Source organism: Rattus norvegicus, chromosome 14, assembly GCF_021556685.1.
Source record: "Rattus norvegicus strain SHRSP/BbbUtx chromosome 14, alternate assembly SHRSP_T2T, whole genome shotgun sequence".
Taxonomy (NCBI): Eukaryota; Metazoa; Chordata; class Mammalia; order Rodentia; family Muridae; genus Rattus; species Rattus norvegicus.
Genome location: NC_141547.1, coordinates 78,441,441 through 78,462,020, shown reverse-complemented (window position 1 = coordinate 78,462,020; position 20,580 = coordinate 78,441,441). Strand labels below are relative to the sequence as shown.

The 20,580-nt window shown below is 47.8% G+C and overlaps 1 protein-coding gene across 1 annotated transcript; it reads right to left on the bottom strand.

Annotated features, from left to right (window-relative positions):
- Positions 1-10,785: 10,785 nt before the first annotated feature.
- Positions 10,786-12,563, bottom strand: Mrfap1 (Morf4 family associated protein 1). Its single transcript, NM_001009264.2, has 2 exons — positions 12,054-12,563; positions 10,786-11,804 (listed from the first exon to the last, which is right to left on the bottom strand). The coding sequence occupies exon 1, from the start codon at positions 12,439-12,441 to the stop codon at positions 12,064-12,066; it is 378 nt and encodes a 125-aa protein (NP_001009264.1). The 5' UTR covers positions 12,442-12,563; the 3' UTR covers positions 10,786-11,804; positions 12,054-12,063.
- Between the last annotated feature and the right edge of the window lie 8,017 nt (positions 12,564-20,580).

Below are 20,580 nucleotides of genomic sequence, written 5' to 3'. Positions count from 1 at the left end.
TATTCGTGTTCTGTATGTGTGTGCTGCGTGTGTATGTGCAGTCTGATGTCATCTGATGTTTTAAAAATGTTTACTTATTTTTATGTGTGTGAATGTTTTGCCTGCATGTATGCATGTGTACATGTGTGTGCCTTCAGAGGTCAGGAGAAGGTATTGGATTCTCTGGTACTGGAGTTACAAGTGGCTGTGAATAGCTTTTTGGGCTTTGAGATCTAAGTCTCAGTCCTTTTCTAGAGCAGTAAGTGCTCTTAACCACTGAGCTGTTGTTCCAGACCCTCACTGCAGCTGGCTTTTTGTACTTGGTGGGTTCTTCTTTTTCTTACTGCTTATCCCCAGTCCCCTGACCCCCAGCTTCATCCACTATCGCTAGCTAGGAGAGAAAGAAAGATGGGAGAGAAAGATCTGTGAATCTAATTTTTCTTTGAGCATAACTACTGACAATCTGCAAGCACTACCCCCCCCACCCATGACCAACAACTACCACCACACCTTTTGTGGCCTCTAGCATTTACACACCCTCTGAAAAGTTCCCAGAATTCCAAACATCTCACAATCACAGAAACTATCTGTAGCTGGCAAAACCAGGCCTTGGCTAGAACATGAGGCAAATCATAGTCACCAACTGTGGACAGTCCAAAGCAGCCCTATATCCCATACCTGGAATTAAAATGAAAACATATTTCTGTGCTTTTTAAAAAAAGCTCCTCACTCCTCTTCTCTTCTCTTCTCTTCTCTTCTCTTCTCTTCTCTTCTCTTCTCTTCTCTTCTCTTCTCTTCTCTTCTCTTCTCCTCTTCCTCCCTCTCTCTCTCTCTCTCTCTCTCTCTCTCTCTCTCTCTCTCTCTCTCTCTCTCTCTCTCTCTCTCTCTGACAAGACCTCTCATTGGCCTGGAGCTCACTGGGCAAGCTAGGCTGTCTCACCGTGGGGCCAAAGGGATCTGCCAGTCATTATGTTCCCAGTACTGGGATTACAAGTGTGTACCTGTTAGAAATAACATCTGCTGGTTCTTTTTGTTTGTTCGTTTGTTTGTTTAAGTTCAGGGAATCAGCTTAGGTCCAGCTACAAATAAACAGCAAACACTAGGCCCTTGCTAAGTCCTGCTGGTCTAACCTCCCCAACACACACACACACACCCTTACTAATGCTTGCTGGTCTAACCACCCCTCGCTCTTGCTAATGCCTGTTGGTCTAACCTCTCTCCCCAATTCTACTAAGCTGCCCTTCCCTGCCAAACTGTAAGTTTAAAGTAGAAACTATTGGCAAGGTCATGCGTCTGATAAGCTTTAAAATAAATGGGATGTGAAGTGTCCAGATGGGCCCTGTGAGAGAAAACCTGTAAAAAGAGTCACAAGTATTAGAGTTTTATTATTATTTTATGTGTGGGAGTTTTGTCTGCATGTATGTGGTATACTGTATGTGTGCCTGGTGCCCACAGAGACCAGAAGAAAGGCATAGGATCAGCTGGAACATTAAGTTAAGTCAGTACATGGGTGCTGGGATTTGAACCTGGGGAATTGGACACAGGTCCTTTGGAAGAACACTCACTCAATGCTCTTAACCTCTGAGCCATCTCTCCAACCCCTGTTAGCATTATGGGGATTGTACTCTGTTTCAACTAGCCTTACCTGCTATCTTAGCCAAACAGGGACTTTGCAAGTCATGAAATAAATGATCCCACTACTCTGGGTGTTCAGTGCTCTTATTTTGATGGTGTGATGGTGTCACTGCGTAGGGATGGCCTTGAATCTTGTCTACCAGCATGTGCTATCACACCTTGTCCATAAAAAATGATTATGGTTTACTTGATAAATACATTATTTTACTTTAAATTCTTCTGGTAAAATGTGTACAATGACACCTACCATTATAACCACCGGGGCATGTTGTTCAGGAGCTTTAAGCACATACACTCTGTACTGTCTGTCTGTCCATCCAAGAACACTCATCTTCCCCAAAGTGGAGCTGTTCCCATTAAACACCAACTTCCCAGCACAGCTCCGGCGCTGGCACACTTCATTCCCCTCGCTGCATCTGTGAACTGACTGCTCTTGCTTCTGAGAAACCTGAGGTGAAATTCACACAGCGCACGGGACACTGTGGAAGTGTAAATTCCGGTCGTGAGCACTGACAGACACCAGTTCTCTCTAGGTTCAGGATGTTGGAATCATCCAGCATCCGTTTGCTTCACATTCCATCTCGTCTCTTCTGGCAACTGCAGACCTACTGTCTGCCTCTGAGATGACCGGGTGCCACCACAAAATACCACACACACTGTGAGCTTTAAACAATGGGTGTGTTTCTCACAGTTGGAAAGCAAAGTGCTGGCAGGGCTGGTTTCTCTTCTTGAAACCCTGGTGTTTGCCCTCTTAGAAGGTACATAGAGGATTAGGGCTCCATATTTATTTTCTCCTTTGACCTCAATTTCTTCTTTAAAGAACATATTTTCACATTTGGTCCATGTTTCTATGTATAAATATGGGAGAGGACACGGTACAGGACACCGTGTTAGAGGAGGAACTGTGGGACACTAAAGTTGTGCTTAGTAGCAGAGCACTTGGCAATCATGGACCAGACCCTGGCTAGCTCACAGCACCCCCCACAGCGTGGCCTTCTGTGTCTGGCTGCCTTAACTCTGCTTAGCATTCTTGTTAAGGTTCCTCCGGTTGTATTGAGTGTGAGCTCCCTCATTCCTTCCTGTGGCTGGATGCTGTCTAGTTGCACCGAGACATGTCAATCCACTTACCCGATGACTGCCATCTGGGCTGTCTCCACCCTTGGGTTGTTATGAAAACTGTTGCTATAAACACGTATGTGTACGCTTTTTTACTTTTGAAGAGGAAAGACACCAGGCTTTTCTTTTATGCTTCCTCCGTTTTGTTTGAAGATGTTCTTTCCTGCCCTGAGATGACACAGTTTCCCTTTATGTTTTCAAAAGTATTTACGGCTTCCTTCTGCCTAGCTACGGGGAAGTGATGTGGTGTGTGTGAGGCAGGGATCTAATGCAGCCTCCTCTGTGTGTGTAGCCAGCTCTCCTAGCTCTGCACACTGCACTTTGACCCACGCCTCTGGTGGGCAGTGTCAGCTCTCATGGTCACCCATGTCTGTCCTCTTAGGTGCTTGCTCACTCTGACGGCCACTATTACTGTCTCAACACCACACTGATCATTATTACAAACTGCCTTACACAGGAAGCCCCCAAACCAGCCTCATGTTCCACTGGCTCTTAGCTTAAAGGTCACATGGCTGCAGCTCCACGGGTCTCCTCCCAGCTCTGCTGCAGACGGCACCTCTGCCCTGTCATGGAGGCAACAGTTGTCCCTGACATCCCTGTTTTGGCTCCCACCTCACCTCTGACTCGTCACTTGGCCACAGGCATTGGCAGTGACTGGGGTGGGTGACATCTATATCTCTGTTGTCATTGCTGGACCTGTCCCCTTTGTTGTCTTAGCCTTTGGATCAGATCTTGGTTAGCTCTGCACATGGACATATTGGCCACTGAGAAATATCTTGTTCAAAACACCAGACCCTAATGGAATATGAAAAGAGGGGTCCTAAAGTCTGTGGAAGATCTCTCTCTCTCTCTCTCTCTCTCTCTCTCTCTCTCTCTCTCTCTCTCTCTTTCTCTCTTCTTTCCTTGCATATGTATGTGCCTAAGGCTGACATCAGAGCCTTCATCCATCACTCTCCGTTTTATTCTCTGAAGCAAGGTCTGTCAGTTGAACCCAGAGTTCCCCAATAAGGCTAGTCTAGCTAGCCAGGTTGCTTGACGGATCCCCAGTCTCAGTCATCCATGCACTGGAATTATGGGCAAGCCACCATGACTATAAGGAGAGCCAAACTCTAATCCTTAATCCCTTCTCTCTCTCTCTCTCTCCTTCTCCCTCTCCCTCTCCCTTCTCTCCCTGTCCCTGTCCCTGTCCCTGTCCCTCTCTGTCTCTCTGTCTCTCTGTCTCTCTGTCTCTCTGTCTCTCTCTCTGTCTGTCTCTCTCTGTCTCTGTCTCTGTCTCTGTCTCTGTCTCTCTCTCTCTCTCTCTCTCCTCTCTCCTCTCTCCTCTCCTCTCCTCCCTCCCCCTCCCTCTCTTAAACAGGGTCTCATGTGTCCCAGGCTGGCCTAGAACTTGACTATGTAACCAAGGATGACCTTGAATTTCTGATCCTCCTGCTTCTATCTCTTGAGTAGCTTCCAAGGTGCCGGGAGTGGAACCCGGATTTCTCTGCGTGCTAGATAAGCACTCTGCCAACTGAGCCACATCCCCAGCCAATGTCTGGGAATTCCGGAAAAGATTTTTATTGGCTTTATTGACTCAGTTTGGACAATTGCAATACCAATTCTCTAACTGTTGTTTTTATAGAGCATTTTTATATGACTCTATGTAAACTTGACATATTAAAGTTGTAGCAGGGTGTGGTGGCATAGATACGATCCCAGCACTCAGAGGCAGAGGAAGGCAGTTAGATCTTGAGGCCAGCTTGCTCTATGTGGGGAGGTCTAGGCCAGCCAGGGTTATGTAGCAAGGGTCTGTATCTCAAAACCAAAATTGTACGGGTGTATCAATTTTCAGACTGGAGAGATGGGTTAGCAGGTCTCTTGGGAATGACCTGAGTTTGATTCCCAGCATCCACCTGGTTAGCTCACATCCTCCTGTAACTCCAGTTCCAGAGGATCTGATCCCTACTCTGGGCTGTGTGGGTATGCAAGTGTGCATAGCCATCCATATGCACAGAAAAACGTACACTCACATACATAAAAATAAATCTTCAAAAAAAATTCCCTAGTTACCGCTTGTACTGGAATGCCCCTCTGAAATTCATGTTTACTCAAAGATCAGGACATGACTTTTTTTGAAAATAGGGTCTTTGCAACTCAGTCAGTTGAAGTACTAGGTTAAGGTGGGCCCTAAACCCAACAACTGGTGTCCTTCTTGGAGGCCATGTGAAGACAGAGATTGACAGGGAAGGCAGACAGGACAGATGATTTAACAAAAGTACAGCCAAGGACTACATGTGCTGGGATATGAAAAGAGATAAGAGGCTCGTAGCATCCTTCAGAGGGAGAGGCAGCCCTACCCACACTGGATCTCAGGCTTGCCTTCAAGACTGAGAACTCCTCTTTTCTTAAGCAAGTAAGTTTGTAGCAGTTTGGTATCACATTATGGGAAACAAACAGGCCACTAAGGTGTCGGTGTACTTTCTAGATTGTCGCGACCACCTCAGCCAGCAAGGAAGACGCAACACTGTCGGATTCTTCTCAATAGCCTTTATTGTAGGAACACCTCATTATTGATATGGGGACCCCGAGCAACAAAGGCACCAGCCTTATATACAAAACAGGCTGTGGCTATATACTTGTCCTCTAGGGATTGGCGGAGCATGAAATACCTCATTAGCATGAATATCACTCCGGCCTGATAGCTGCCGGAGAAATGTTAACACATGTGCTTTGTGGGTGTTTACCACAATCGAGTACGGGATGTTGGCGCCATCTTTAGCTGCTCCCTACAATAGATCTCTACCCCTTGTCTCTGGTTAGAAGTGCTTCCCATTTTAATGTACTGATTTGGCCTCTTGAAACTCAGAAACTATGGATAATATTGGCAACTTGGATAGTTTATATCTACATTTTAGCTATCAGGTTGTGGTCATGCCATGACGCTGACTGTGGTGCTTTTAGATGTGGTGGCTTAAGTTTTTAGATTAATTTAAGAGTATGGATACTTTGCTTGCGTGTATGTCTGTACACCATGTGAGCCTCATGTGGAGAAGATCAGAAGAGAGCATTGGATCTCCTGGAGCTGGAATTAGGGGGTTGTGAACCTTGGTTCTTTGCTAGAGCAACCAGTGCTCTTAATCACCGAGCTTTCTCTCCAGCCCTGGCTGTGGTAGTTTTAAAGCCACGTTCGTGGGTCTTCATCACTGTTCTGCCCTTCTCTGCTACCCTTGTCTCTGACAGAACACAGAGAAATGACATCTCACCTGGAGCTCTGGCTTCTCTAGGTCTCATGAATCACTCCCCTGGGGAAACTGGTCCCTGGTGAGCTCTCTCAGCAGAGTGCTGTGTGCTGTGATAAAGCAATAAAGTGGCACAGTAGGCCAGCTACAGTCCTTCCTCCCTCCCCTCCCCCAACAGTGCAAAAGAGGAAGGCCATCGTAACCTTGGTCCAAAGACACCACCAAAACAGAGTGTCTCCTGGGTGGGCTCACCGCTGCTGGTCCTGCTCTCCTACTGTCTATTTTTCATATAAACTCACTGTCTTTACTCCATCCCTCACTGTCCCCTCAAGTGGATGGTGTTCACAGGGATGGACGAAGCACGAAGCTCCACATAACACCTTGGCAGGAAGGTGACTCTGCTCTGGCTGTTGCCTGGGGAGGAAGGCCGTGAGCCTAGGACCATCTCCCAGGCAGCTCCTACCTTCCCATCACTCATCTGAGGGAATGGAAGGAAGACGTCTCTGCCATTGTCAATGAAGTCGGAAGGGACAGTGCCACTCTCCTCTCTTTTTGCAGAGCTATTGCAGGACGCTTGCTAAATTCATAACTAAATTTCCCATACCCGTTATCACTGTTGAGCTCAGCTCAGCCTATGACATTCCATCCCTAAACCCCTTAGGCCAGCAGGGCTGAGTGAGCCGTGACTAGCACGGCCTGACTTGGGGAAGCCCTATCTTCCACCCCACTTCATTGGTTGATTCCGAGAGCATAGTGCCATTTCGTGCCAAGCTCCCAGGCTGATGAAAAGACAGCCATTCTAACTCCATATCCTTCAGACAAACATCAGCCAGAAGTCTGGTTGAAGTACGTTCATTCCCTGGCTTCCCTCTCATCCATATGGTGCTCCCTTGGAGCACTTCCTGACCACTCACAGCCCTGTCTCCTCCGCACCCCAACTACCACCACAACATTCCTATTGCCCACTGCAGACTTTGACACCTGATTCATGACCACCCCCCGCCCCCACTCCCGCCTTTTCTGAGACTCTCTCTCTCTCTCTCTCTCTCTCTCCTCTCTTCTCTTCCCCCCGCTCTCTCTCTCCCTCTCTCTCTCTCTCTCCCTCCCTCTCTCTCTCTCTCCCTCCCTCCCTCTCTCTCTCTCTCTCCTCTCTTCTCTTCCCCCCCCCGCTCTCTCGCTCTCTCTCTCTCTCCCTCCCTCCCTCTCTCTCTCTCCCTCCCTCCCTCCCTCTCTCTCTCTCTCTCTCTCTCTCTCTCTCTCTCTCTCTCTCTCTCTCTCTCTCTGCCCAGAAGTCACTCTGGCTGAATAGCATGCTCACAGGGCCATCTGCTTAGCATCTGGTCTCTGTTTAGACAGGAGCTTCTGGATTCCCCAGGGCTACTCATTCCTACTCATTCCCAGTTCTGCCTGTCTTCCCAGCCCTCATTTACCAGTGGCCACTTCTCTCTGCTCATTTCCCCCAGTGTTGTGAAATGTCCCTTCCCCACTCCTAGCTTCTATTTTGTTTTCCTTCCTAACTCCTTCTGGCTAAAGGTGGCCCTGATGAATGGCACAGTACCTCTGTCTGCTCAGGCAGTCGCAGAGTGCTGCTAGAGCCCATGATCAGGGTGATATCTGCTTGGGCAGTTTGACCTTAGCTGGGAGAGCAGATAGAGAAAACTGCTTTGAAGAGACAATATAGAAAAGTCTGTGAACCATGAATTAGTTTGAAAGGAAGGACTAGGCACTCACAGGACACTATGGGAGTCTTGGTAAAGTCACACATATTTGGAGCAAGCCCTGCCTGTTTTATCCAGCTACAGTGTGAATGGAATGGCAACCTGCTGATCTGTAGATGGCAGTGGAAACCACACTGTTCCATGCTTCCTTGCTTTCAGGACGGGGAGGGTGGCCAAGGCCTCAGCTTGAATTTGGGCAAAGGGAACCAGTGGGAGATACCTGGCCGGGCCTCTGGGCATGGGGAGGGCTGCAGTCATAGGTGATAGTGCTTCTTGCAATCCAGAAGAGGAGAAAGCATTTACACTGGCCATATTAGTGGTTAGGCCACCACCTCGTTCCACCTCCAGGACACAGTTCTATCTCAGGGACAGAGCCATTTCCTTCACTTGTGTTACACGTTAAGCACAGAGTGGCAACGAACTATGCTTGTCAAAGGAACAAGTTGACTCTCAACCTCTACTGTCTCAACTGTTGCTGTCCCCCTGCCAGACTGGAGAATGCACTTTGGAGGATGTCACATTGGAGGCTCTGGCTGGATTGACAGGCATCACTTTTCCTCACAGCTCCTAGGCTCTAGAACCATTCGCATGGCCCCACCAAAGCACAGGGACCAGGAAGTGTAGCCCTACTGTGTGCCCAGAGGGTAGAGAGGCAGAGTCCATGTGTGAACAGCACTGAGTGACTATAGCACTCCACCCCAGGGAAATTTAACTCTGGCAAAACCTCAACAGACACGTGCCTGCTGAAGACGGGGTCAGGGGCAGGACAAGGGAGTGAGGGTCTTCTGGTCCCCTGCTCCTGAACCCCTTATCTTCATCAGGGTTCAAAGTTCTTCAGGATGGCCTCTCCTGGAGCCAGACATCCCTTAATGTTTCCCTCACCCCATGTTGTGCTGTGTCCATCAACATTAAAACCGCTTTCTCCGAGTACATCCTCTGCTGATGAGTGCTCAGAAGCCAGAGCTTCTCACCAGAGGCTCTTTTCTCATCAGTCTGTGCCTCAAGTTCCATCGCCCCAGGGCCTTTCTGAACTTAGAGTAGGTGACACCTCCATGCTTTCTTCTGTAGAGCAGTTTGTTGAAGCACCTAGGACACCCTGGACGTCCTAGTATAGAGCAGGCTGGCCTCAGCTTGACATCTGCACCCTGTCTGGGAACCCCAGTAAGTCTTTCTGGCCGCCTCTGGCGCCAGGGGCCCACGAAGGACTTAGGGATCTGTAATACATGACGACAAAAGGAGGCGGATCAGCTTCCGTGCTGCGCTGCCACCAGAGTGCCTCAGGGTCAGTCAACATCCCACTGATTCTCTAACTGCTAGCAGGCCAGCGTGGAAGGCACCAATTGGAGAAAAGGAGACTCGAGGGTGTGTTGCAATTGACCAGCATTGTATGGAAAAGAAAGGAGTTGCCGGAAAGAATTTGAACACTTTTCAAATGGAGGTGCAAAACCCACTGGTACAATGACTACTATTCAGTGTTTAAGGAGAAAAGCAGGGGATGCTGCCCAGAAGAGTGAATGCAGGTGAAAGGACCTGGTCCATCTCTGGTATCACAAGAGAGGAAACCTCGAAGACATAGATGTTCACATAGGGAGGCTTCCAAGCTGGTTTTAGAAGGGGTACGGGGGTGTCAGGCTTCACAGTTTATTGTTGTTTCTGTTTTTTTCCCAAAAGCTATGTGCACTCTTATCTAGCACCAGGGGAATCCAGAGTGAGGCCAGCCTGGGCTATACAATGGAAACCTGTCTAAAAACTAGATGAAGGTTGGGAGGAACCATATGTTAAAATATATGTACTGTTGGTAAGGTCAGATAATTAAATTGCTGTTAAATGCTTACGAAAGGAGAGCACTTCTATCTTGAATTGTGTCACAAGTGTTTGATTTTTTTTATGCATGTTTGCCTGCTTGCGTGTGCGCCATGCATGTGCCAATGTCTTGGACGTTCAAAAGGGTGTTGAATCCCCTAAATTGAGGGTTAGACAGTTGCGAGTTGCCATGTGGGTATTGGGGACTGAACTTGGGTCCTCTGCAAGAGGGGCAAGTGCTAACTGCTGAACCATCTCTCTTGCTGTTTAAAATTTAAACATATGTATGTATAGATAGGGCACAGGTCACAGTGGGCAAGTTAAGGTCAGAGGACCACTTTCAAGGCTCAGTGCCTGACTTCTACCATGTGGGTCCCTGAGATCACAAATCAGTTCCTTATGACTGGCAGGAGGCTCGCCTTTACCCACCGAGCCATCTGTGGCCCTGGCTATCCACTTTAGAACCAGCGACCCAATGCAATGTGCTACACTGGACAGTAAAGGGTTATTGGAAAGCAAAATCCATATAAAGTCTACAGCAATGTGCCAAACATGGCCCTTTGCTGGTTACCTCCTGAGTCCCATTCCTGCTGGACCCCACTACTAGAACTCACACCACAGTGCTTGGTCTCACTTCCCTGTGCATGGCCCACCCCGTTCTTTCTGACTTCTGAAGTTGTGCTTATCCAAGGCCAAGCTTATCGAAACAGCGCTCTGGAAAACCCTCCTACACCTGCTTGTCATGATCGAAGGCAAGTGCGTCTGTTAAGAGATCAGAAGTTACTCCAGGAAGCAGCACTAAGACCATACAGGTGAAGTTCAATGATCACCCCTGGGAAGGAACACACTGAGCAGTCAGAAGTTAGGCTGGGCCTCAGTTCCCTCAACAGACACAAGAATGCAAAGATGTTTGGGATGTCCTTAAAAGGGAGGGCCTTGGACTTGGGCCACCCAGGAAAGAGATGGGCCAAAGCCATTGTTTGGTAGGGGTATTTCCTATAGAGGGTCAATCCCAGCAGCTGGGGACCCAGCCCTTCTAGTCTGAAGGGAGTCGATACATTGTGGCTGCTGCCTGCTACGGTGTATCAACACTACTGTCTCCATGCAAGACAGCTAAAGAGCAGGAGTCAAGCTAAAGGACTGGTCTCAGAGGCTAAGACTACGTACTTCCTACTAGGAATGGAGAATCTCCTATCCTACAGTAGCCAGAGCCAGAAGTTCCCTTCTGCTCACCCAGAGCTCCCAAAGCTAGAGGACGTTCATGCAAACTAAGCACAGGCCGCTGAATGAAGACTTAATAACTCTCTGGGCTTATCTTTTCAAGCAAACGATACTTTTATTAACATGTAAGATTTTGTTTTCAACATGGTAAGGGTTTTGACCTCAAATGCTTATCAGGTCTGCCACACATTTATAGCTTGACTACATATGAACCTTGAAGACGCCTCTTCCTTGAAGTTTTGGGTCCATTGCAGGTTTTCCTTCTCAGTACACAAAGGGTATTGCAAGGATCTTTCATTTTACGCCCAGGATCTCCTCAAATATATGGGGATACCAACTTGTACAGACGAACAAGACCTCATCTCCCATACCGGGTTCCGTTTCATTTAAAAATGAGTTAGGCTGTCCCAACAAACTCATCAGGCAGGTTATAATAGATAGTGTAGCACATAAAATTTAAAATTTGCACAAAATACATCTCTCCTCCTTTGGTCTCACACAGAAATTAAAGTCCCCCCATAGAAACAATACAATCCTCCGACCCTTCTCCCAGGTCATCAGTCCTAGCCGTGTAAGGCCCATCCACAGTCCCAGATGAAGTCTGGGCCCTTCTTCTGCCATTGCTGCATGGAGTCCTCTTCTAGAATTAACGCAGCTTCTTCAGAACTTTCAGAGGCGGTGAGCTCCAACTCCAAGTCTCAAGTGTCACAGGGACCCAAAGTTCAGGGAGCTATCAGGTCACCCAAGAAAGAGCAAAGCACCTCAAAATTCAGGAACAACAACCAAAGCCCAGGAATGAACGTTATTCAACTGCCACAGGGCTTACAATCTAGGCCCTAATTCCCGTATGTGAGCGCATTTTCCAAATCAAAGTTATTTTCCCCAAACAAACAAAAAAAAAGGAACCACTGAATAATCAAAAACTCATATCGAGGTCGTCAACCGCAGACCATAGCAGAAACGTAGTGTCAGTGAGAACAGAGTGAAGACAGAGGGGAAAAGAAAAAAAAATAAAGAAAGAAAAAAGGAAAACAAAGGCTCTCTGGTTTCAGCTTCTCCAGGGTGTCATGTCAGCCAATCGCCATCACTCAACCAGAATCCATTGGCTGGAAACCTAAAGCACGGGCGGGAGAGATGCATCACCGAAAGGTTAATCACGCAGGACAGTAGAGCAAACACCCGGACCCTCCTGGAGATTGCCTTGCTCAGGGCCTCATGCTTTCCAGCACAATCTGGAATCTTCCAGGGTCTCCCCACCGACAATTTGCTATACACCTTCCCCAGAGGGGCCTAGTTTACTCCGGGGCGACAAGCCAGCCTCCTCCCCTCAGTCGCCCACGCCCCACCAGGCTCCCGCCCTTACCGCGGACGGCTCACGAAGACTCGCTCTTCTCTATCCGCCGCACGAGCTGCACCAGCATCTCGGCCATCTTCGCCATCTCCTGCGCCTTCTCGTCGGCCTTCTCCGCCCTGGGGCCGCGGGGCTCGGCGCCGCCCGCGCCCTGCAGGTGGTTGAGAGCGCTCTCCTCAGAGGCCTCTACCTGCGTCTTGATCTGGATCAGCATATTGTCCATCTCCCACAGCTTGCCCCGGTTGCGCACGGGCGCGCGTCCGCGCTCGCGCGTCAGCGACGCGATGTCCTCGCGCATCTCGTGGATGACGGGCAGCAGAAACTGCTCGAAGTCCTCCTCCGGCTCCAGCACCTCCACCTCCTCGGGCTCCGCCAGCTCCACTGCGTCCAGGGGCCGCATCTCCGCTGCTTTGCTTGTCTGCACGACACTCAGTGACCGAGCTCGGGCCGAGTCTTCAAAACTTCCGCCGCTGTTCCAACTTTCTGCCTCGGAGAAGCCACGGAGACGAGCGGCTGCGAAGCAGACGAGCGGCGAACAAAATGGAGTCCCAACCGTCAACCAGAGCTCTGCGCCTTGCGACCACTTTCACGACACAGCCGCGCCCCTCTTTACGGCCGCGGTGCGAGGTGCGGGCGCGCGCACGTCCATGAAGGGGCGGAGCAAGCGCCTCCGCGGCCGCGCGCAAACATCAGCTCGTCACACCTCTAAAGCTCTTGGTGATGCACTCTTCTCTGAAAGATGCCAAGTTCACTCCTCATTGTTTCTTATTCTGATTTTATTTATTTACCTTTTGAAACAGGACCTCACGTTGTAGCAAGGCTGTCCTGGAACTCAATTATTTGGCTTAAACTGATCTTGAACTCTGAGCAATCTTCTTGCCGTACCTTCCCATGTCTGACAAATTTACTTTTAAAAAAAAAAGAAAGGAAGGAAGAAACGTAAAAGAACGAGCCTGCTTGCAATCCCAGCACCTGGGACGCAGAGGCCGGCAGATTGTTGAGTTTGAGGCCATTTTAGTGTACATAGTGAAATCCAGTAGTGAGACCCTGTTTCAAAACAAAACAAAATTAACAAGCAAACAATAACAAAAAACAGCTTTCCAAAACTGGGAAGGAGGAAAATTGGAAATCCACAGTGTGGACAGTCATACTGCTCATAGCTCCGCCTCTTGATTAATTTAAGTGTAATTATCTTATCTTGATTGATGAGTGCCTGGGTGTTTTTTACCAGACAGAGCTCCTGGCTTCCTGAGGTGAAACTATTGTCTGATGCGTTCTGAGGTCCCAGCTGACCCAAAGTTCAGTTGGTGATCACCTGATGTGGAAAGGACAGAAGTTGTCGTAGTCAAACAATTACTCAACACTGAACTTTAAGGGAAGATGCCGAATTCTTAGTCTCTTGATCAGACAGCACTTTCTCAAGAATATGAACCATGTATCTCGCTGGTTTTCCAACCAGGAGTCATGAAACCACTTTGCAAATACCAACCATAGGCATATTTAAAATGCATATCTTTAACTGGACTCTTCACACTCAGTGGCTTTTTTCAATTTATTTATTTATTTATTTATTTATTTATTTATTTATTCTACATAAGTAAATACATTGTAGCTGTCTTCAGACACACCAGAAGAGGGCATCTGATCCCATTACAGATGGTTGTGAGCCACCATGTGGTTGCTGGGAATTGAACTCAGGACTTCTGAAAGTAGTCAGTGCTCTTAACCACTGAGTCATCTCTCCAGCCCATATGTTCCGTGGCTTTTAATTTAAAAAAAAAATCCAGCCTTTAGGTTTTCTTGACAGCATGGAAACTATTGCAATTAAGAACATGAATGAGAGTAAATGGTTCAGAGGACAGTGAGGTTCTGTTGCACGCTGCATTAGGATAGTTAGATTGCAGAACCCTGACCCAGGGAAAGGCTAGAAAGCATCGATCCCAGGAAACCCTTTTCCTCTCCCTCTCCCTCTCCCACTCTCCCTCTCCTTCCCCCTCTTTACCTCTCTTCTCCCCTTAATCAGTGGGAATGTGATCTCTAGAACCAAGACAGCTTCTACTGTTCAACACAGCAAATTAATTGAACCCCTAAATCCACACAAAACCCTGCGCATGGATTATACACGTCAATGATTCACTCTGAGTTATCAATAACGTATCAGCATCACATGAAGGAAAGAAACAGAAGCATTTCCCCTTGGAGTTGTTTTAACTAGGAGTGAGTCCAGATTCGAATTGTCCTCTTCATGCTCCCTGCGTTGTCTGTCCTCTGCCTGTCTGTTGAGTGAGTCTAAATTTGTGCCTGCCTAAAGGCTACCTTGGGATTCGTTTTTCTCTGTGTCTGTGTCTGTCTGTGGGCGCTCTGTGTCTGTCTGTGCGTTGTCTCTTCTGTGAGGGGTGTGTCTGCCCCTAACAGAGGGTGTTGCTCTATCTTTACTGAGGGACTTTGAGAGCATCACATGGGGAAAGTATGGGACACTTTGTAGAAATCGTTGAGAAGGGATTAAGTCACTGGCACCAACTGATCCCACGGACCCACATCACCAACATCATTATTTTCAAACAATAACCATAAACAGTTGCTTTCAAACTTCATGGTAGATTTTAGGACGTTGCTTTCAATTTCCGTATTTGCTGTTTTGTCTGGGTCAGGGGCATGGAAGAGTATATAATTTAAGGTTATCTATGTATTAGCTTAGGTTGTAAAAGTTGATTACATTGAAAGCTCAGGGCAAGTGAGGTTCATTGTTACATTGTTCCCTTAAAGGGAAGTTATACCAACAGTTTGAGTACACAGTAGGCTAGCAGTCTTAAGTGACCCCAAGGTATATTATTAACTTTGGCTGTTGAGCAAATGTTTCAGTCTCTTAGAATGTGAGATATTTGCATTGCCACAGTCAGGTACATAATGTTTACAGCTCCTTTGTTTGTTACTGCCCAAAGTTCGAAGCAAACGGTCTTCTGTAGGTGAATGAATGATGGAATATTATTCAGCACTAAAAGGAGTAAGCAACCGAAAAATGAAAAGACTCACTGGGTCTTAACTGCTACTAAACAGAGGAAACCTCTTGTACATCAATCACATGGTTTTAACTACTTGACCTTCCAGAAAGGACAGAATGGGGATACAGAAAGATGGGTGTATTTTCAGGAGAGAGGGAGAGAGAGAGAGTATGGAGGCTAGTAGTGACCCTGCTCTGAGAGACAGTAATGGTGCCTGAATGGCAGAACACATTTGTCCGAGCCCACAGTTTCCAACACTAAGTGTGCACTATAACAGAAGCAGAGACTTTACCGATAGCACTGCACGCTGTAGGCTCATTGAGTGTAACAATGATCCAGGGGTGTAGGTTGTTGGTAGGGAATGTCTGGCATGTGTGGGAACTCTGCACTTTCTGCTCCACTTTTTTGGGGAACCTGAAAGCTCTGTGAAAAAATGGTGTGAAAGGGGATGGGACAGACTGGGAAGCTGGCTGGGAGGTCATGCACTTGCTGTGCAAATGCAAAGACCCAAAGGGGGTAGTGACTCATGACTATAAACCTAGCACATTGAGTGTGTGTGTGTGTATGTGTGTGTATGTGTGTGTGTGTGTGTGTGTGTGTATGCATATGTGCATATGTGAATGTAGACGGGTGAGTCCCAAGCTTGCGGACCAGTTGGTCTAGCTGAATTTTAAACTTCAGATTTGGGAGAGAAACCTTGTCCCAAAAAGAATAAGGTGGAGAGCAATAGAGGAAGACACCTATGAAGATCTCTGCTCTTCATGCTAAGACACACACACACACACACACACACACACACACACACACACACACACACACAGAACTGGGGGGGGGTCAGGACCAAATGGCTCTCTGTGCTCCACATTTCACATTTAGGTCACAAAGCATTACCTGTGCAGTGTTCACCATGTGGAGTTTGGGCATCGCTTTGTTTTCTTGTCTGTAGTTTCTCTTCTGTCTTCTTCTGGCGACTTGCTTTTTCACATTTGTTTTGTGCAAACTGGGGTGGGAAGGAGCTGTCCTTGCTCTTTTGGGCTCATGAGAGGTAGAAGGTAATTTGCAGGAGTCAGTTCGTTCTTTCCTTCCACGTGTGGGTCCGAGGGATCATACTCAGGTTTTAGGCTTGACAGCAAGCACCCTTACCGTTGAGCCATTATAGTTCCCCTCTGTAACCCACCAGCCGTGCATGCGTGCTCGTGCATGTGCATATGTTGGGTCTGGCTTTTGCTGGCTTTACATGGGGTTGGAGATTCGAACTAAGATTTTTTTTAGGATTTATTTATTCTATATAAGTACACTGTAGCTGTCTTCAGACATACCAGAAGAGGACATCAGATCTCATTACAGATGGTTGTGAGTCACCATATGGGTGCTGGGATTTGAACTCAGGACCTTTGAACCCAGGCTGACCCTGAACTCATTATGTAGCCAAGGATGGCCTTGAACCTTTTCTCCCTGGGTTACCACACACTCCTTTACGTGTGTGTGTGTGTGTGTGTGTGTGTGTGTGTGTGTGTGTATGCGCACACGCATGTAGGGGTAGGGAAATGGAGGGAGGTGGTAGAGGCAGGTGGATGGCTGAGGTTTGCTGGCCACCAACTCTGCACCAGGTCCAGGAGAGATCCTGTTTCAAAGGAATAACGTGGAGAAAGACAGAAGCTAGAGCAGCCCATCTGGGGTCTTCTTCTGGCCTCTTCACGTACTCACAGATGTGTTTGCCCCTTTCACTTGGGAATACACAACACGTGACTATACAAACAGACAAAATAAAATTAATAGAAACTAAAAAACAGAACGCCTTTAAACCCAGAACTCAAGAGGCAGAAGCAGGCAGGTCTCTGTGAGTTCAGGGCCAGCCTGGTGTACATGGTGAGTTCCAGAACAGCCAGGGTGACATAGATGAAAGATGTTGAGGGAGCAGTTTCACAACCAGGTTGATCCTGGCAGCCTCAGGCCATGACAGCTGCTACTGAGAAATAAACATGGCGCAAGATGTTCAGCTGCCCCACAGCAGGAAACGACTTACTGAGGTGGAGCCTCGTTTCCCCAAGCTGGAGATTGAAGAACAGTTTGTCCTAGAGGTGGCAAGGCAGGCCACCTGGGGAAGAACTGCAACTCAAGCCCTGAGGCTTAGGTCCAGACCTGCAGGCTGAGAGGAGGCAAATTCTGCTTTTTCCTGCTGCCCTAGGAGGAGTGATCCTGAATGCACTGTGCTTAGAAACTTGGAGCTTAGAGCTACTTTACATGACTTCCAGAGACATCACGGGCCTAGACACAAAAGGCCTGGGAGGAATTTGGTGCCTTGGACTAAATGTGACCCCCTTTAAGTCCAGCTATTGATATCCTAACTATTACTAGGAATTGGTTCCCTTCAGAGGCACTTGAGTGTGGGACCCCCATGATAAGTTTAATGTCCTTAGCTGGCAGGTCATGGTGCACACCTTTCACCCCAGCACTCAGGCAGAGATCTCTGTGAGTTTGAGGCCAGCCTGGTCTACAGAGGGGTTCCAGGACAGTCAGAGAAACCCTGTCTTGAAAAACCAAAATTCAAAAACTAATAATATTAAGATTAATGTCCCTACCAAAAGAGACACAAGAGCTCAGTCTTGTCCTCTGGTATCTGCAGTGTGAGGACATGTTGCAAAGGCAGCTGTCTGCAAAGCAGAAGGCACCCCAAACAGGTATCTGTTGACACCTCGATTTTGAACTTGAAGCCTCCAGAAGTGCAAAGAAATAAATGGCTATCCTGTGGTAGTTTGTTATAGCTCCAGCTGGCCAAGACATTTGCCCCTAGGCATAATGGAAACTCATGAATTCCACCTCTTCTGTCTGCAGTCTTCACACCAACATATAAGAACCCAAAACAAGCAAATGAACCCAACCAAAAACAATTCAGATGGCCCAAAAGTGATTAATAAAAGAATTGAGCAGAATAGTTGTAGCGGAATTTCCCCCTAGTTAATTGATTGGATAATAAAGACAACAGGAAGACAATCGCTGGGTGAGAAGGAGGAGGGGAGCCTTCCATGTCCAAGAGAGGAAGAGGGAACACAGGAGAAAGGAACAGCCTTTTTGTATGGCGAGGTGGGAGCGAAAGCAGGCAAACTGTAGAGTGGGGACTGTTAGATCTGGTTCCGCCACTGGACGATTTCTAATATAGAATGGTTTAGGACGATAGGTTCTGCGTCCAGCAGTTGTGTCATCTGTCGATTCTAAACTAAGACTGTCTGGTGTTTTACATTCGTGGCAACTCAGGTGGGCTAGAAGAAAAGAATTTCCCTGGGCCAAATTCGGCCAGGCTTTGGGAGGGGAAGAGAATGGTTTGGCAGCAGCTGTCCTCAGAGCCATCTCAGAGCTCTGGAGAGGCAGAACCAGTGTTTGTGGGAGAGGAGAAACACTCAGTTTGTTCTTGGGCTATGTACTAGGCTGGGAGCAGACTGAGACCACTGGTGCCTAGCCGACAACAGCAAGATGGATTGCTTTTATAATTTCATGCTTCAAATAGTAGATCTTTCAAACTCATGAGGGAAAAGCCAGTGGCAGTACACATGTACACATGTACACATGTTCACATGTTTAATGTCAACAATCAAGTGGTGGCAGGAATGTGTGCCTCAGAAATGCAGGTGGTGTGGTCAACGTGTACATGGGATGGGAAGGCCTTACTGGAAGCTAGGTTTATGCCAGTTGAAGTCTGCTCTGTGTCCCCAGAGTATCAGGCCAGGGAAGGGGTGAAGATGCTGCTAAGGTGTGATGAAGTGTTCCACAAATGTGTTATTATTCACAAGGGTCACTTTGCAAGGCCTTTAGACTTCCTCTGTTAGAAGAAATTATGGGAGGAGTCTCTTCTGAAAATGACCTCTTTCCTTCCTTCTACTCTCCTCCTCCTCCTCCTCCTCCTCCTCCTCCTCCTCCTCCTCATCCTCATCCTCATCCTCCTCCTTCTTCCTGATATTGTGTAGGGAAGCCAAGACCTGGCACATACCTGTCAAATCTATCACCTCAGAGCTATTCCCCAGCCCCAGGAAGGGAAGCCTGATGACATCAGAGTCTCAGACAGCTGAAGAAGACCCAAGAGGAGAGGGTTATGGGCAAGCTGCCATGGAGGGCATTTTCATATTATGTGTGCTCTCTTGGCTGCTGTACTTGATGCATGCTTCTTGAAGCACTCAGGCTTTTGAGACATGAAGTACCAGGTCTTTTAAAAACCAGAAGCAAGAACAGAATACATTTTGTAGATGCACTTTGTTGAAATTCTGGTGAAATGGTATTTGGCAGAAGGGATGGCTTAACCCCTTCTTACAAGGCACATACACTGTGATTTGCACACAGGTTTGGATGTGTAGAGTACTGTTTTGGGACTTTCACTGAGGCAAGAACAAGAGTGGCTGTTATGTCCCCGTATCACTGAGTGGTGCCTTAGTGTTTGCTATACATACTAGATGTATGGGACAGTCAGGTCCTAGTTCACAGCTGCTAGAGACTGCCATGGTGAGCAGTGTGGCTAGGGATCTCCATGTGCTAACATCCACAAGGGGTCACCTTGCAAAATCACCAGTGGATGCAAGTTAAGACCCTATAAACATCATAGGTGTGTGCCTGCCCCTGGTTGGCAGAAGAGAGAGGGACTCGCTCCAGCCACCAGCCCACTTCTAGAAGCCCCTTCAATCTGCAGTTTTTGTCATCTGTGTATTTTGCTCAGCCCTACTGAGCACAGCAGCATAGCAGCAGAGGCTGCAGCAAGCGTGCTGGCTTTGTGATTCCAAGACAGTTGGGTAGGCATACATTTTTTTGCATCCCATTTTAATAAATGTTCAACTTACTCCTCTAGTCCTCCACCCAGCAGAGGCAGCGGAAGAGAAAAGCTATTAGGATGTGGGGGAAGTGGACTGTTTAACAATAGCTCTTTGGGGGCGAGCTCAATCTTCTTTGTCAGCAGCTCAGTCCCGTAGCAAACACCAAATACGAACCAGCAGCTGCAGTCCAGTCCTCTTGGCAGGCAGAAACAATGCATGAACCAGAACTGAAGTCCAATTCTAAAGAAACCACAAATGGAGCTGAGCGTGTAAGGTGAACCAATATATGTGTGTCGTTATGGAAGAATAGCGAGGTGGAGGCAACCAAACCAATGCCCCCTCCCTCTGTCTGTGTGGTCATCTTTCATTCCTCCATCACATGTCCTTTCACGTGTCTGCTATAGCAAGGCATCCTTTCGCCTGTGCGCCCCAGAAAATCATCATCTGACATAACTGACTTCCCAAAGAAACCAGAAGTTTCCACTTGGCAGTTGTTCTTTGGGACAACAGTTGTTAATGCCTGCGTCTTGGGGTGTTGATTGCTCCCTGGGTGACCTGGGTCACAGGAGGAAGAGTGCTGGCCACAGAGGTACTGTGTGTAACTGCCCTACCCGAGCTGTGTATGGAAGGCTAAGCAGGTCTTAATGCCTGAGGTCTGTGCCTGATCCCTGGGCGAGTATCTTTCTAGTCCTTAGGAGGGACTTCTGTGAGAGTGGAGCCTCAGGGGGCTGTGCTGGCTGC